This window comes from Solea solea, chromosome 12 (genome assembly GCF_958295425.1).
Source record: "Solea solea chromosome 12, fSolSol10.1, whole genome shotgun sequence".
Lineage (NCBI taxonomy): Eukaryota > Metazoa > Chordata > Actinopteri > Pleuronectiformes > Soleidae > Solea > Solea solea.
Window position 1 is genome coordinate 15,833,756 of NC_081145.1, and position 14,985 is coordinate 15,848,740.

Sequence of the window (14,985 nt, forward strand, 5' to 3'; positions counted from 1 at the left end):
GAGCCTCAGGTCTCTGGGGACATGTGAGTCATTTAATAGCAGATCACTTTTATCAGTGTGTAACACTGAAAGCAGCTTCAATATGATACACCCCCCCCCCTCTCCACCCGGAACGTCAGTGTCAGACCCCTGTCATCTGTCAAAGTCAGCTTCCCGATGAAGAAAGTGCTGAATATGAATGATCGCAGCATGGGGTGATATCCTATTATGTTTTCAGGGTAGGGTGTCTGTTTCTGTTTTATTTATTATATCAGCTTCCTTCCTTCCGGTATCCGTTTTAATGAGTGAGAGGAGCGTGCATGCTGCTTCAGAACTTACCAGGTCAGCAGTTGTGCTACTGTTTGTGTGTGTGTGTGTGTGATCTAATGATTAGACACACATATGCACTCCTTTATCTCCCCGTCTCTTCTCTCCCTTTCTTTCCCCTCATTTACTCTCTCTCACTTGCACACCTTCTGGTGGTTATTGTCCTAAAATAGGAAGATTTGTGTGTTGTGTGGTGTGAGGAGTAGCCGAGAAGCATGCGGACTACCATGCTGGGTTTTAGTGCCCCTGTGTCAAAGAAACACACAGCATGGCTTTCTGAAGAGAAGAGTGTCTCTGTGTGGTCGGAGTAGGATTACCCTGTCAGCACTTCAAACTGTGCGGGTGCACATATTGGTGTGTGCACTTGTGTCTCTAAGCCTAGGAGTCTGTGTGTGTTTGTGTGCACACCTGTCATTTTTCAATTATCTTTCATTTTCCTCTGCTGAGAGCTGCTTTTCCTGTCCAGACATGCCCCAACTGGTGGAGGCGGAGGGTAGGAGGGTGTGAGAGATGGTACGACTCCAGTTATCAACAAAAGGAGTATGTGCATGTGTGTGATGACAAGTCGGCCAACAAAGGGATACACCTCTGTGTGCTATTTTCAAGTCTGTGCATGTGGTACCGCACCAGCTTTTCTTTAATGTTTCTTTGCCCTCCGAGCAAAGAAATAAACTTGAGGGGGAAAATTACGACTCATTGAGTCGAATCATGACTAAGCAGTTTATTTACTCTACTTAAATCATCGTTAAGAATGCCACGGTTGTACAGCACCAATTTTGACTGATAATTCTCCACATCAGTAGCAGCTGGTTAAAGCTCCTCAAGTTCCATCGCTGACACGCACAATTACTGTTTAATGTGTTGAACTGACCAAATGGAGTTAAGAGCATAAACCTGTATGAAGATGGAGAAAAGCATTCGCTTCTTCTTCTTTTGCACCCCAAAATGTTGGAATTGAGGTTCGCTCTCGTTTCAAGCCTTATTTGATTTGTCGTAAATCCCGTCATTGCTGCCTGATAAAGGCAGAAAGATGGGAGGTAACTGAAGGGATGAGAGAAGAGACCTGCAGGCAAATATGACAAAACATTATAAATCCCATTAAATTTGCAGGCCTGAATATGATGATGATTTAATAACCAGTATGCACTAAAGAAGATCTCTTTCTTTTGGTTGGTAGACAGTATGTTGTTGTTGTTTTTTGTCTTTAAAAATAGTCATCTGTTGGATGATTTGTGGCCTGCTCTTACATTCCCAACTAAATTAGCAACAGTCAAACTACGGTAAATCAACAAATGGTTAGTAAAATTAGATTTTTCCTTACTTTGGATGAGTAGTTCAAAAGCAGAGTTGTTTATCACAGCAGAGCTGACAACGGTGCTCTGGTTCCCCAGTGACAGTGATGATTCAGGTTCGACGTTTTAGTTTGGAAAGATTCCGTTTTGTTTGTAATATAAGGTGAAATATGGACTGCGCAATTAGTCAAGATTCCCATTCAGCCACTCAACCGTGACAATCAAGCTGTTTTAATTCAACAATTGTCAGTCACACAGTCCCATCTTTCATGTGCCAGCTTCATTAGCACATGATGTGTTTCATTACTGTTTATCCCAGGCCATTGGAGGCTTCATTAGCAGTAGGCTGGTGCAGCGCACGGCTTCTAAATTTAGCCGCTTTTTATTTATTCACCATGGCCATGTGTTGGTATACCCAGTTGTCATGTTTTCATCGCAGCAACGAAGAGTAGAATGGTTGAGAATAGAGAGGTGGGCTGACCAGGGGAAGAAGTGGGCCTCGTCTCACCTGTCTCTACCCCTCACCAGATTACTTAGCAGTCTGCCTCTCCTTGGCTCTTTGAAGCCTTTAATTCCACCGTTCAGGATTAAACCCATGAAAAAAAGGATGAAAAATGATAGGGCGACAGGAGGAGACATCCTGGGAGAGAACGGGCTCCTTTGAAATATGTTGCAAATTTAATTTGCACTGACCCACAATGCGGCATCTTAAGGACAGTTGTGTAACACGGTCTTCTGATTGGGGTCCGTCTATAGGATTTGCATGAATAGAAGTCGGACTTTTTGAAGTCGTGGCTATAAGTGGAGTTTTCTTAAGTCTAAATGAGTGCTTTGGGACCATTGTCCTTGTATTGTTAATTGCAGTATGAGAAAGTTGCTTTGTCAAAACATGTGTGATTGGATGTCGAGGGATTTTTCTTTGTGTGCGACATAATCCACCTTTTCTAAACTGTCCCTCACTCTTTCTCTCCCTCCGTGGTCTGTATCATGGCAGAGGAAATGAATAGAAACATGCATGTTACCATTCTTAGTGGACAACAAAGACACTGTACAGCATTTGCAATTTGTTTGCTATATTATAACTGCCCGACTTAAGGATAATAGTGATAAAAAAAAAAACCCTACAACGAATAATAATAATAATAATAATAATCCTTGCTTTCACGTATTGTGGCACCTTTCAGAAATATAAATCAATACTTAATAACAGTGAATGATAATAAGAAAACAGAGGTGGATGGAAAAAATGATAAGAAGCTGAAAAGCGTGCAGGTTTGGTTAAGGAAGGTGATAGAAGGCATTTATATGGATGAGGGCCAGTGCTATTGACGCCTCAAAGTTCACACCCACTAGGTACGATGAAGTGTCATATAATGATTGCAAAAATACCACTTGTCTGTTATTGCAGGCCGTGTGTTAATGCCATCAGTTCGTCTGAGGCCTAGATTGTTTTGGTTTCGTTGTCCTTTCATTTTTTGAGTCATGTTTATTCTTTATTCTCACACAAGTTAACAAAATGCAGTCCTGCTGAGTTGAGCTTTGGAAGCAGATAAGTCATCATTTAATTCTGTGGTCATTTTAAGACCCTTTTTTTGTCTGAATGTTTTTGCTTATGCTGTCAATATTTTGAGGTGGCAAAAAAAACACATTTTGCAGCTCAAGTAGTTTTTTTTGTGATGTTTCCTTGAAAAAGTCAAACATAAAAGTGAGTGACTGTGGCGCCTCTTAGAGCTGACACATGCTTGTAATTGTCATTCAACTTTGCCTGTGGACATGCCTCTGTAATTGAAGTTTTGTTACTTCACAGCTGACGTTAGTGTTGATTTTTGTCCATCCTGGTTCTTTGAATCTCTTCTTCGTAGTTAAAACTTTGCACAAGCCTGCCTGGCTCTCCCCCTATTAATTAAAGTTGTAAAAAGAACACACACACACACACAACCACACATATTTCTGTCCTCAAAAAGACAAAAAGACAGATGGGAAGTTTTATCACACCATTTCTATTTTAAGGGGAATATTTAAGGTCGTGAAATAAAAAAGGGCACAATACATGTATGCAGTGAAATGGGTTTTGAGGGGATGGAGGGCTGAGGTAGTAAATGAGAAGAAAAATAACATCATCAATTCAAGTAGTGGGCACTTGGGTGTTGGCAGTGAATTTAACGGCATCCCTTAAGGGCAAATGTCTAATCAGTGGCCTCCCCACTCAGCCGAGTGAGGGAAAGCACACAAACAACTTCCCAGAAGTTTCATCAGAGGTTTGACACATGCCAATAGATGTGACTGAAGAGGTGATCCACTTGTAAACGTGGACACATATTTTCTGTGTGGGCAGAAGCCGCTTCACAGCCACCTGCAGTTCCATATTTACCACAGCCTGGGCAAACAGCAGTGAGTGAGGACACCACAGACACCTGCTGTTAGCTGGTACATGAAGCTGTCTCTATTGTACAGGGATATTACATTGTATGATCATGTTGCCTGAAAAAAAACAGTGTTCTTCCAGAGCACGCTGCGTTTGGATGGAGTTGTTAAAGGCAAAAAAAAAAAAAAAGAGCACAGTGCAAATGAATTTGGAACGTATCCAAGCTTTTCAAATAGGCTTTTAATGTGTTATGGTTTCAGATCTAGTTCTTGGCTTTAATCTCTCCCTGCTTCCATTCAGAGCAGGTTTATAATTCACCAGTGATCACTCCTGATATTAACTCAATTAAATCTAAAATAACATGCCCTTTATAGAACTGGAACACAAAGCTGCATCAGACACCAGCAGCGCACTATGCACTGTTAGATTTAAGAAGTGTTTTAATAGTTTTACTCCACTGTTATAAATCTATGTTTTTAAATGCTTTGTGTTGTCAGCGGGACCTTCGTGGGGTCAGGTCACACAAATTACAAATAGCAAATTAAATCCATGTTGATAGTTTTGGTTTTATTTTATTTGCCAAGTGTTTTAGATCAGTATATGACCCATAATATAAGTAATGTAACATAGTGCAGGTGAATAGTATTATGACTCAAGTTAGCTCTGTGTTTTCACAGGAAATATGCAGTTTATCTCCGGACATTGTGTGAGATCTGTCAGTCAGATCAACTGGGATACTTTTATTACTAGGAGATGCAACAACCCAAATTAAATTTACCTCAAATAGATTGGAGTGACTGTAGTTCAATTCAGAGACTGATATCTTAAAACCCTGCCAAAATTGATTAGATGCCACAAAAGGAAACAAGAATGAGTGTTGTAAACTCAGTGAAGCAGACACTTTTTGGGGGAACAATTTCACAAGGAAATAGAAGGAAAGCTCCATATCATAAATAATATTTGCACAGTTTTGAACTTAACTTAGCAGAATAAGTATGGGCAAATAGCCTGGCTGTGTTTAAAGGCTGATTACCTTTGAACAGCCCACCCACCACCTACCGATCTACCTACTACCTCTTCAAAAACCTCACTAATTTAAGGCTGCTCTGTACAATAAAGGGGAAGTGAAAATGCATTACCAGTGCATTTCCCAAAATGTCAAAGTGTTGCATTTGTGTTGCACATCATGAACTTACCATACACATGACAGTTTATTCTCTGCATACATCTGTGGGTTTGCCTTGGCTCATAATAAAACAACTCTCTCTTTCTGTTCCCTATAGAGATGGCAAGCTGGGTCTCCCTTCTCCTCATCCTTTTCTGTCAATCGATCTCACGAGCCCAGGAGGACAGCAGCAACATTTCCATCCTGGTGTTCCCCTCAGAGACCCCTATCAACAATGTTGTCCAAGACCCCCACACTGGCCGCATTTACCTGGGAGCGGTCAACACTATCTACCAGCTAGGACCATCGCTCCGCCTGGAGGCGCGTGCTGAGACGGGCCCCAAAGAGGACGCGCGGACCTGTACGCCCCCCGCCTCAGCCTGTCAGGACACAAAGCTCATGCCCAATCTCAACAAGCTTCTGTTGATCCACCCATCCAATGGTTCTCTCATAGTCTGTGGAAGCCGCTACCGAGGCATCTGCTCCCTCCTCAACCTGACCAATGTGGAACAGCAGGTGTATTACAGTGACAGTAAAGGAGAGAGGACTTATGTGGCCAGCATCGAGGATAACGTGAACGTGGTGGGCGTCATGTCCACCTACTCTAAAGAGGCACACAACTTCAGTGTGTTTCTTGTTGGGAAGGGCTACGGGAGCCTGGACAGTACAAAACTCATCAGCACACGCATCCTTCAGGACTACGGGGACTGGGTTGTGTTTGAGAGCATCATCGAGGCGTCCACAGTACAGACGACACCATTTGTTCCCAAGTACCTGCACGACTTCCGCCATGCCTTCAAAGAGGATCGGTTTGTTTATTTCCTCTTTTCGCGGACACTTGACGGTACAGACAATAAAAACTTGACCTTTGTGTCTCGTCTTTGCGAGGAAGACCCTCACTATTATTCCCACACAGAGCTCCAGTTAAACTGTGGTGCAAATAACCGATACAACAAAGTCCAAGCTGCATACGTGGCTTCTCCGGGGAAAGAGCTGGCACGGCTCATGACTGAGTTCAGTAAGTATGGAAAGGTCAACTCCTGGAACAAAGTTCTGTTCACGGTGGCGAGTCCAGATGACGACGACAGTGACTCTGCCCTCTGCATGTATCCACTCAACTCCATCAATGAGCGGCTGGTGGACATCATCAGTGCCTGCTACAGTGATTCGGGGAAGATTTCCGGGTATCCTGCTGTGGACATTCCCTACTCCTCTAAAACTGATGAATTCTGCACGTCAAAAATTGCAGTAAGTGTTCTTTTTATTGTCAAAATGGAAGTTAAAAAACAAATCTTTTCCGGATAAATAGGGAGGTTGGAATGCTACCATAAATAATGTTTGAAAATTCTGCCGCACACATTTTTTCCTCCCAATACCCGCGACTCATCCAGTACAAAACTACTGCATATAGAAATGTTGGGAACACATCTACCCATGCTCTAATCTGGCCCTCTAGAGTATTTGGACCATAGCCTGGAAACCAGACCAATCAGCAAGCTCATGTTGATTTGCATCCACTGATGGGTCTGGTCCCATGCCCTTTGAGACAGATTTCCATCCGTCATGAGACAGGTTGGTGCAATCACAAACTTTGATTTGGCACCATGGCTAACGGGAGCACCGCTGAAGCATTTTCAACCAATAACACGCAAGGATTGTTCTCACAAATCTGTTCTTGAAAACTATTTAAATAAGTTTATATCTAGTCGTGTTTCCACAAAAAGAAAGGACTTCTGTGGCTGAGAAAAACAGGCCCGCGTTTATCCCTAACAGCTGTCACTCTCTATGCAGCTTATTTAGTCCACAACGCTGCCAACAAGTTAGATTCCCACATAGTTCCTTTCCTTATTTATTTATTTTTTTTTATAAATCAACCAATCTTTTATTCCTCATTTATTTTCTCTTCGCAGAAGGATACATTGGAAAACTTTAAGTGTGGTGCAGACTTTCTGCCCTCCCCTCTGGCCAGCAAGCCAAGATTTGCCTTAAAGGCAGATGCAGTCCTGACCATGTCAGGCCTTCTGACCGCGGTGGCTGTTGCTGTTGAGAATGACCATACCATCGCCTTCTTGGGGAATAACCAGGGAGAGGTCTTCAAGGTGCGGTTGTCTTTTGATCTTTTGCTCTTCTGTATATATTTTTTTTCCTTTAGACCTTTACTTGAGAGAAGGAGGGACTGGGGAAATAAACCACATATTTGACTTTTTGTTTTCTGCTCAGGTACACTTGACTGTGGAGCCTTATGTGTACAGCAAGACTCCTGGTGAGACCATGGGAGAGAAGGTCAACAAGAACCTTTTCTTTGACCTCAGTCACCTCTACGTTACCACTGAGAAAAAGGCATGTATGGCAGCACCCTTGTCTCACTGCTGTTGTGTAACCAAGAAACGGTGCTTTGGGTAAAGAGAGTCGATGCCGGTGAAGGCGGCATTGATTAAAATAGATAGGTATCTCTTAGCTGTTTATTCTGCTGAAGGCAAAACACACATGCCAAAAGAGTTCTTTGTAGACATGTGTGAGGAAGATAATTGTATTCCTTATGTTTGTCAATCAACAGATGAATGTTTTTTTTAAGAAAATACAAATAAAGCTAGATGTCTGTTGTTTTTGTTTCTGTCTATACCGTTTCCTAATAGGATTAATTGAGACTGATGAGTCATAACACTGAAAAATGGATTTTGACTGTTAATCAGCTGTTTATGGTACAGGCTGTGGAGCTGCAGAAATATACAAACATGCATAAAACGTGGATATGTGGATATCAAAGATGATACTGGGAATAGTGATAATAGTGCTGCACCTCTCCGAATCTAATTAGATGTGTAGTGTCATTTAGTTATTTTAAGATAATTGTATCTGAGATGTGACCTCATTTATTTGATTCACATAACAATTTGAGGAAGAGGGCAGTGATAAACAAGCTAAGACAGTGCGAGAGACCGTTTTGAATGCAGTCTGCAGTCACACCCTCAGATGTTACTAATTCTTACACACTGGACCTTTACAAAGCTCACTGTTTTACACTGCGTTACCTTTATTTCATGTCGTTGTGCTCCAGATCATCAAGGTGCCAGTGCAGACGTGCCTCCAAAACAAAGACTGCCAATCATGTGTGCAACTGAGGGACCCGTACTGTGGCTGGTGTGTCCTAGAGGGCAGGTGAGTATCCGACACACACACACACGGATCCAATTACAAATGCACTCGCAGTGCGACAGACTGACACAAACATCTACACATGCAGTTCCATCTGTAAAACACAGCGGGGTATTTGTTCAGTATTTTATTGCAGACACTTTTAGTACCCCCTGGTGTTTATATTCCATCTCCTGTTGTCCGTGCAGCCATGAGGAATTAAAGCTGTTTGTCAGCCTCATGCAGTGAAGGCAGTCTGTGCAATTTACTCTCATCAGCCTATATTTATCAGGGTCTAGAGGGTAGAAGGGGTTGAAATGTGTCTTCTTTTTCTTTTTTTTTCACTCAGAAGTGATCAGGAATAGGACAAAAGCAGAAAACCAATTATGTCTCCTTGTCTCTTTGAAACTCTGCACAACCTACAGTTGTAATGTTAAGTTTACACGTCCGTAAGTCAGCTGACTGAAAATGAATCATTTTATAATCATTGGATGATGTCAGAGTTGGCGACACAGCAGGGGACATTGTCGTTTGTTAAACGTTTCAACCAGTTCAACAACAAACAATGTCACATCTAGTCATCATGCTGACATCGTCAAAATGCGTGTTTTCCCCGCGCATCTGTTCAAAATAAAAATCTCGAATTTAATGTCGCCCACATTAAATTCAATGTCATCCACATATAATTTAATGTCATCCACATATAATCCGTGCTGTAATGCAGGCTGCAACATTTACTGGAAATTTTAATTGTAAAAAAAACCAAAAAACAAAAAACAAATGCAAACCGTAACTAACCCATAATATTGTTATAATCTGGAAGTAAAATTATGAAATAATACATGTTATTTCTTGAGTAATCTAGTTTGGTAATAAGTCAATGAAATATTATCTCTTTATTACCGCACTATAACATTGAAAAAAACAAGCATTTAGTAATATGTTAAGTGTTACCAAAACTTTATTTTTAAAAATCTGTGCTTGTCCTGTGTGAAGTCACCTGGGTTTGTTACTCACAGCAGTACAGTGAAAAACAGTTGGACTCCAAAGGCTTTGTTTTCGTTGAGACTTTGTGAAAGCGTTAAGGGGATGTGGAGCAGGGCCTGATGGGGAGTTTTTCATCCTTCGTCTGAAGGTGTACCAGGAGGTCTGAGTGCCGACGGGCTGAGGAGAAGAATGGCTGGCTGTGGAGCCCGAGGCAGCAGTGTGTCAAGATTCTCTCCTTCTATCCCCCAAACCTTTCCTGTAAAAAGACGAGCAAGGTACAGCACTGCTTCTCTTCTCGCTCATTCTTGCTCACTCTTTCCCTTTGTTCTCCACACCTCTTTCTCTCCCTCGCTCTGCGGTACACCACCCCGCTTACCCGTGCATCACACATACATGCACAGCCTGAGTAATAAACTGTTTCCATTGTGAATCAGAGACCTGGGCTCTAGGTCTTCCTGCTCTGTATCGATCCATCCAAAAAACTCCATCCTGGCTTATTATAACTGACCTGGTTGATTCTGCTCACAACCTGAAGATGGAGAGCGTTTTTTTGTTCTCCCTCAGTTTTTTTTTTTTCATTTGCTCCCTCAGTACTTCTCTGTCCCTCCCTTTCTGACTCACGTGAGTATCTTCATCAATCTCTCCCCTTTTCGCCTTTTCAATCAATCTTCCGCCTTTCAGAAGTGAACACTTTTTCTGTCTTTGTGTCGTCACAGTCTAGGTAAACCAATTTGAGAAATGAATTTGGCTTGGGAAAATACTATGCAGCAAAACTGCCCATTAACCTTAATGGTTAATCTTTAAAGACAGTTTTCTGCCTTTAGTTCACTTTGATGCATATTTTTACTCATCAGGTGAGGATAAGCATCCCCTCCTTGCCTCAAATCGGACCCTCAGACCGTCTACACTGCACCATCGAGTCGTTCAAGAGTGATGGAGTCATGTCCGAATCTGGTCAGGTCTCCTGCAATCTACCCCAACCGTCACTTATACCACAAACACCTGAGGTCCAAGGTATTATCTCTGTAATTTACCTGCCTCCCTTTGCTATACCCCGAAAAGCAAATGCCTGCCATGTACCATTATAACTGACTTTGCCTTACTAACTTGGTAATCTGGGCAAATGTCCTGGTGCTTGAGACCTTGTTCAGTGTCAGATAGCTACTTTGCAAATTTGTTTTAACAAATATGAATCTTACATGTCTAACTAAACAGATGAGGAGAAGCGATGTCATTTGTCTTTTTTCACGTAACCTGAATTGCTGTGTGTTTATTCCACATTGCCTTTTCTGTATGAAAGGTAAGAAAATAGAAGGGAGAGGCAAAACTTTGGGACAGACGCTGCTGTTTCACATCGCTCCTCTGATTTCGTAACGCTGGCAATAATACGTAAAATCGCACTCTGTGGGCAGCTTTATGTCGGCTTTGTTTGTGTGCAGTTAAACAATGAAGAGCCAGCGCAGCAAGGCCGCTTCTTTCTCTCTGTTTAAAAACAGGCTATTATCAAAGTGGCCTCCCTCCTCTGCTAAACATTGTCCTGAGTGAACTGGTTTCCTGTGTACTTAATGGGTACTTGAAGCTGACATAATTATTTGTTTGTTTGTTGTTGGTGTTTTATGGGAGCATCCACAGCGTTGCATTATTGCCTTCTTCCTCCTCCTCCTCCATGTCTTTACTCCCTGTGTTGTTTTGCCGTCAAATACGCAAGTGACATCTATTAATAAACTGCCAGTTTTTGGGTATTGCTGCTTTGCAAAAGATGCCATCTCCTATCCATACATGCCTAAATGTGTTCCCCCCCCCCTGAGTTAGTGCAGCACATGATAACCCTCCCTTGGCTGTTTCCTCAGACTTTGTTGCGGTGGCTGTAAGCGTCTTCGTCAACGAGACTGTGGAGTTGGCCACGCGCGAGTACAAGTTCTACAACTGTGCTGCCACAGTGTGGAAATCTGAAAACACCCCGTGAGTAAAACTTGTTGTTAAACCCGTGTCTACACATTTTTATTGATGTTTTTATCTTCTGTACATATCAGTACATTGTTTCACAATTGTTTGTATTGTTACGTATACTGAAATAATACCATGTCTGAGAAGAGTAGAAAAAAAATCAAATACCATTCTTTCAGACTTCTTAACCCTCATGTATGCTATTTATCATTTTTAATATTAATTTTTATTACCAGAAACCAAATTCATATTACAGGCTAACCAGTCAGTGTGAAATTGGACCCAAACTTGAGCCTTACTCCTTCTTCTTATTAAGTATACACTCATGTATATGTGTTTTTACTGCACAGTGTCTATATATTGTTCTATCAGTCATTGCGAGGCCTGCTGTGATTACAGAAGGTTCTCCAATCTTAATCCATCAGTTCTGCTCCGTCACTTGCTGAAAGTACACAGTGACACTGAACACAGTATCAGCTGACAACCTTGATGTAAACGTATCACCATGCATGAGCAGATGAGAGATCAAGGCTCTGTTTGTAAATTGTGATGCATGGCGCTTTTGAATGCACCTCTTGCATTTTCTCCACTCCTTTTATTACCGTGCCGAGGAAATTGCCTCAGTTTCCTTTTCATTAATCAAAAAATGAAAGTCGATTTTTGCCATTTTTTTCCCCCCTCTCCTTGTTTTTTTTCCCTTTCATTTCTTTTAAGCCAAGGAATTTGTGATGAACGAGTCCTGCTTATGGGAAGTTGCAGAGATCTATTTCGTTGTCAGCAGCATGGATTTTTGTGCCGGACGCTATTTGATGAGTTTGCATGTTTTGCATTAGTGTGCGCGCATGTTTTTATGCGTGCACAATGTGTGTATGCGCTCCTGACTAATTGTGTGCAGGAAAGCGTTTTTCCCGTCATTGTAGCTTATTGGTGTTTGTCTGTGTTTTTTTTAGTTGTATGTCATGCGTGGCCAGTCAGTGGGGCTGCCAGTGGAACGTATTTGACCATACCTGCGGTGACATGGACGACAGTGTGGTGGGTCCCAATATCATCAAGCACCGTCAGGTTAGTTTTCTGAAGGTTAAACATATCGCTGGCCGGTCATAGATTCTTGCCTCTGATAGCATGTGTATGATCGATGTTGAAAAAGTACAGCCGAACTTTAGTAAGACGCATCTAATCACCGCACATGAGGCTCTGCTTGAGTGATCCAAATTTCTCCCTGAAATTAAAAATAAACTCTAATCCCAGTATCAGCTGCCACCATCTTGTGTGGCAAATGTTGTAGGGTGGTGGATATCAATTTACAACTCAGCAGATGTGGCAGCGATACACTTATCTGTTGATGCATTTGAGGGAGTCCATTAAGTGGTTGGCATATTTAAATTGTAAATGATTGAGAGAGTATTTGATTTGTTCTGATGCCTTCTCAGGGAACAAAGTGTCCTCACTTTGAGAATCCTGATCCTGTGCTGATTCCCGTCGGCTCCAAGACTTCGATCAGCTTTGAGGGGATCAATCTGGAACTCTACCAGGTAAAGTCGCGGAATCACAGAATTTAAAGCAATCAAGCAAATCTTTTTCAAACACATTTTGGCACTCCAATGGTCCCAACGGTGCATAAATAAACATTTAAAAAATGCACTTACTTGCTAAATGAACATTTTCAGGTGCAAAAGTAATCAATTTATACGCGTGCAAAAAGCTGAGGAAATTAAAAGTGGTTTACAGTCATTTTTTCAGTGACGGAGTAATTGCAAATAAAAGTTACAGGCATACTTAAGAGGCTTTCAGACAAACAGTTACACTAGATACATTGTGATTCTAGTCATGTGCTTTTTTTTTTTTATTCATCTTGGACACACATCATGTCTGATATGTTATGGCAGTTATCTTTAGTAAATTGGAGATTTTTAGGTTAACAACATGTGGCTTGATTTTATCTCCCGGGCTCTCCAGGGTCACACTTTCACAATAGGCACCAAGCTCATGAAAAACGTGGAGGAAGAGGTCAATTTTGATGGCGGGCTGTTCTATACCTTCAGTGGCCACAATGTGAGTAGGACTGTTGACTCAACTGTGTCCCGTGTGTCCCCGTGTTCATGCTGAACTGCTTATTTTGTTCCTTCACTTCTTCACTCTCTCTTCAACTCAACTCAGGCCCTTAAACTGTGGCTGATTTGTGGACATGATTATCAAATTACAGTTGGCAACGGATATGAAAAACACTCTAGACAATCACTGAAAATGTTGATGTACTCACCTCTTTGTTCCTTCTTGAGCTGCTTTTTACCTTTGATATTCTGTAGCTCCCTCTAATGGTCAGACTTCCCTCACTGGAGGTATTTTAGGACTAGATCCTCATTCTGTGATTGGGAAACTCAAACAGTGCCAAGCCCCCAGCTATGTTATTTTCTCGACATTGATTTCTCCAGCTGAAAATCTGCCAGACTCTGTATATTTTGTTCTGTCTCCCACCCCCCCACCCCCATCTTGGCATGAGGGAGCAGCAGCCCACATTGTTTGCTGATTACAGAGCTTAAATACCATTAATCACCTCATTCTGTATTAATAATTAATTCCTCATTTTCGTTTTTCTTAGTTTTCCTACAATAAATCACCAGAGACCAATGTTCTTTTCTACATGAAGGACAAGGAGTCAGGCAAGAAGATGGACAGCACACTGAACGGTATGCTCTCATTGTATTTGTGATGCCTCGTGGGTACACTGCTCGTCCCTGTGTGGGGACTCCATCAGATATGGAGGAAGATCCCTTTCATCTGCGATTGAAATTAAGGAAGAAAATCGATTGGTTAAGGCTATATGGTACATCATGTGCATTTGGTTTCAGAAGTAGCGAGTGGGAAGTTCACAGTTAAGCATAATATATATATGCATTTTGAGTTTGCACACTTTACCTAAAGTTTAGAGTCTTGTGGAAACTTTTTTTATAATGAACATAACCCTTGTTAAAATCAAGTTCCGTGTGTGGTCGGATACCTTATTCTTACTGACAGAAAAAGCTGTGTTAGCCTATGTAAATTTTTGCCCTGTTTGATTTTTACCATCTATTGTTGAAATATATTCCCTTGAAGTGATGTCAGAGATTACTTTCCTCTAAAAAAACAAAATATGCAAAGACAATAGTGGAAGAAACAGTATGAACAGTTTGTTTTTTCCTCTCCCTACTTTCCTTGCAGTCACTCTGTACAACTGCTCAGTGGGGAGGGAGGACTGCAGCCTCTGTAAGAACGCCGACCCAGTGTACAGCTGCGTGTGGTGTGCCGTGCAGAAGGCATGTGTTCATAAGAAGCTGTGCGGTACACAACACGGCACAGAGGATCCCTCCAGCATTGAGTGCCCCAACCCCCACATCACTACTGTGAGTATTTTTTGTAAAGAAGTACAAATACTTTGTTACTGTACTTAAGTACAACATTCACGTATCTGTACTTTACTTTATTTGTATCTCTCGCAATTTTTGCTTTTACTTCTAGCTACAAAGATAGTTTGAGGAAATGTAGTGGCATTTCCTTGAACTATATATATATATATACACTACAGTTTTCACCCATTCACACACTCCAACATGGGGTTAAGTGTCTTGCTCAAGAGATTGGAATTGATCCCCCAACCATCCATTTGAAAGACCACTGAGCTACCATGGCTCAGTCCTTACTCCTCACTTTTTTTTAAATACTTTTACCTCTGAGACTTAAGTACATTTTATAACAGAAAATTACTTTTGATACTATTATACTTTTAGACCTTTAGTGTCATCACCTGTCAC

General features: G+C 41.6%; 1 protein-coding gene across 1 annotated transcript in view; it reads left to right on the plus strand.

The window, feature by feature from the left end:
* Positions 1–14,985, plus strand: part of plxnb2b (plexin b2b) — a 108,727-nt gene that overhangs the window by 65,263 nt on the left and 28,479 nt on the right. The window contains exons 3-14 of the mRNA XM_058644898.1: positions 5,247–6,376; positions 7,039–7,227; positions 7,349–7,468; positions 8,187–8,287; positions 9,399–9,525; positions 10,105–10,264; positions 11,101–11,212; positions 12,148–12,259; positions 12,628–12,729; positions 13,154–13,249; positions 13,797–13,884; positions 14,396–14,577. Of these exons, the coding sequence (XP_058500881.1) occupies positions 5,249–6,376; positions 7,039–7,227; positions 7,349–7,468; positions 8,187–8,287; positions 9,399–9,525; positions 10,105–10,264; positions 11,101–11,212; positions 12,148–12,259; positions 12,628–12,729; positions 13,154–13,249; positions 13,797–13,884; positions 14,396–14,577 (2,517 nt within the window). The 5' untranslated portion in view covers positions 5,247–5,248. The remainder of the gene's footprint in view (positions 1–5,246; positions 6,377–7,038; positions 7,228–7,348; positions 7,469–8,186; positions 8,288–9,398; positions 9,526–10,104; positions 10,265–11,100; positions 11,213–12,147; positions 12,260–12,627; positions 12,730–13,153; positions 13,250–13,796; positions 13,885–14,395; positions 14,578–14,985) is intronic.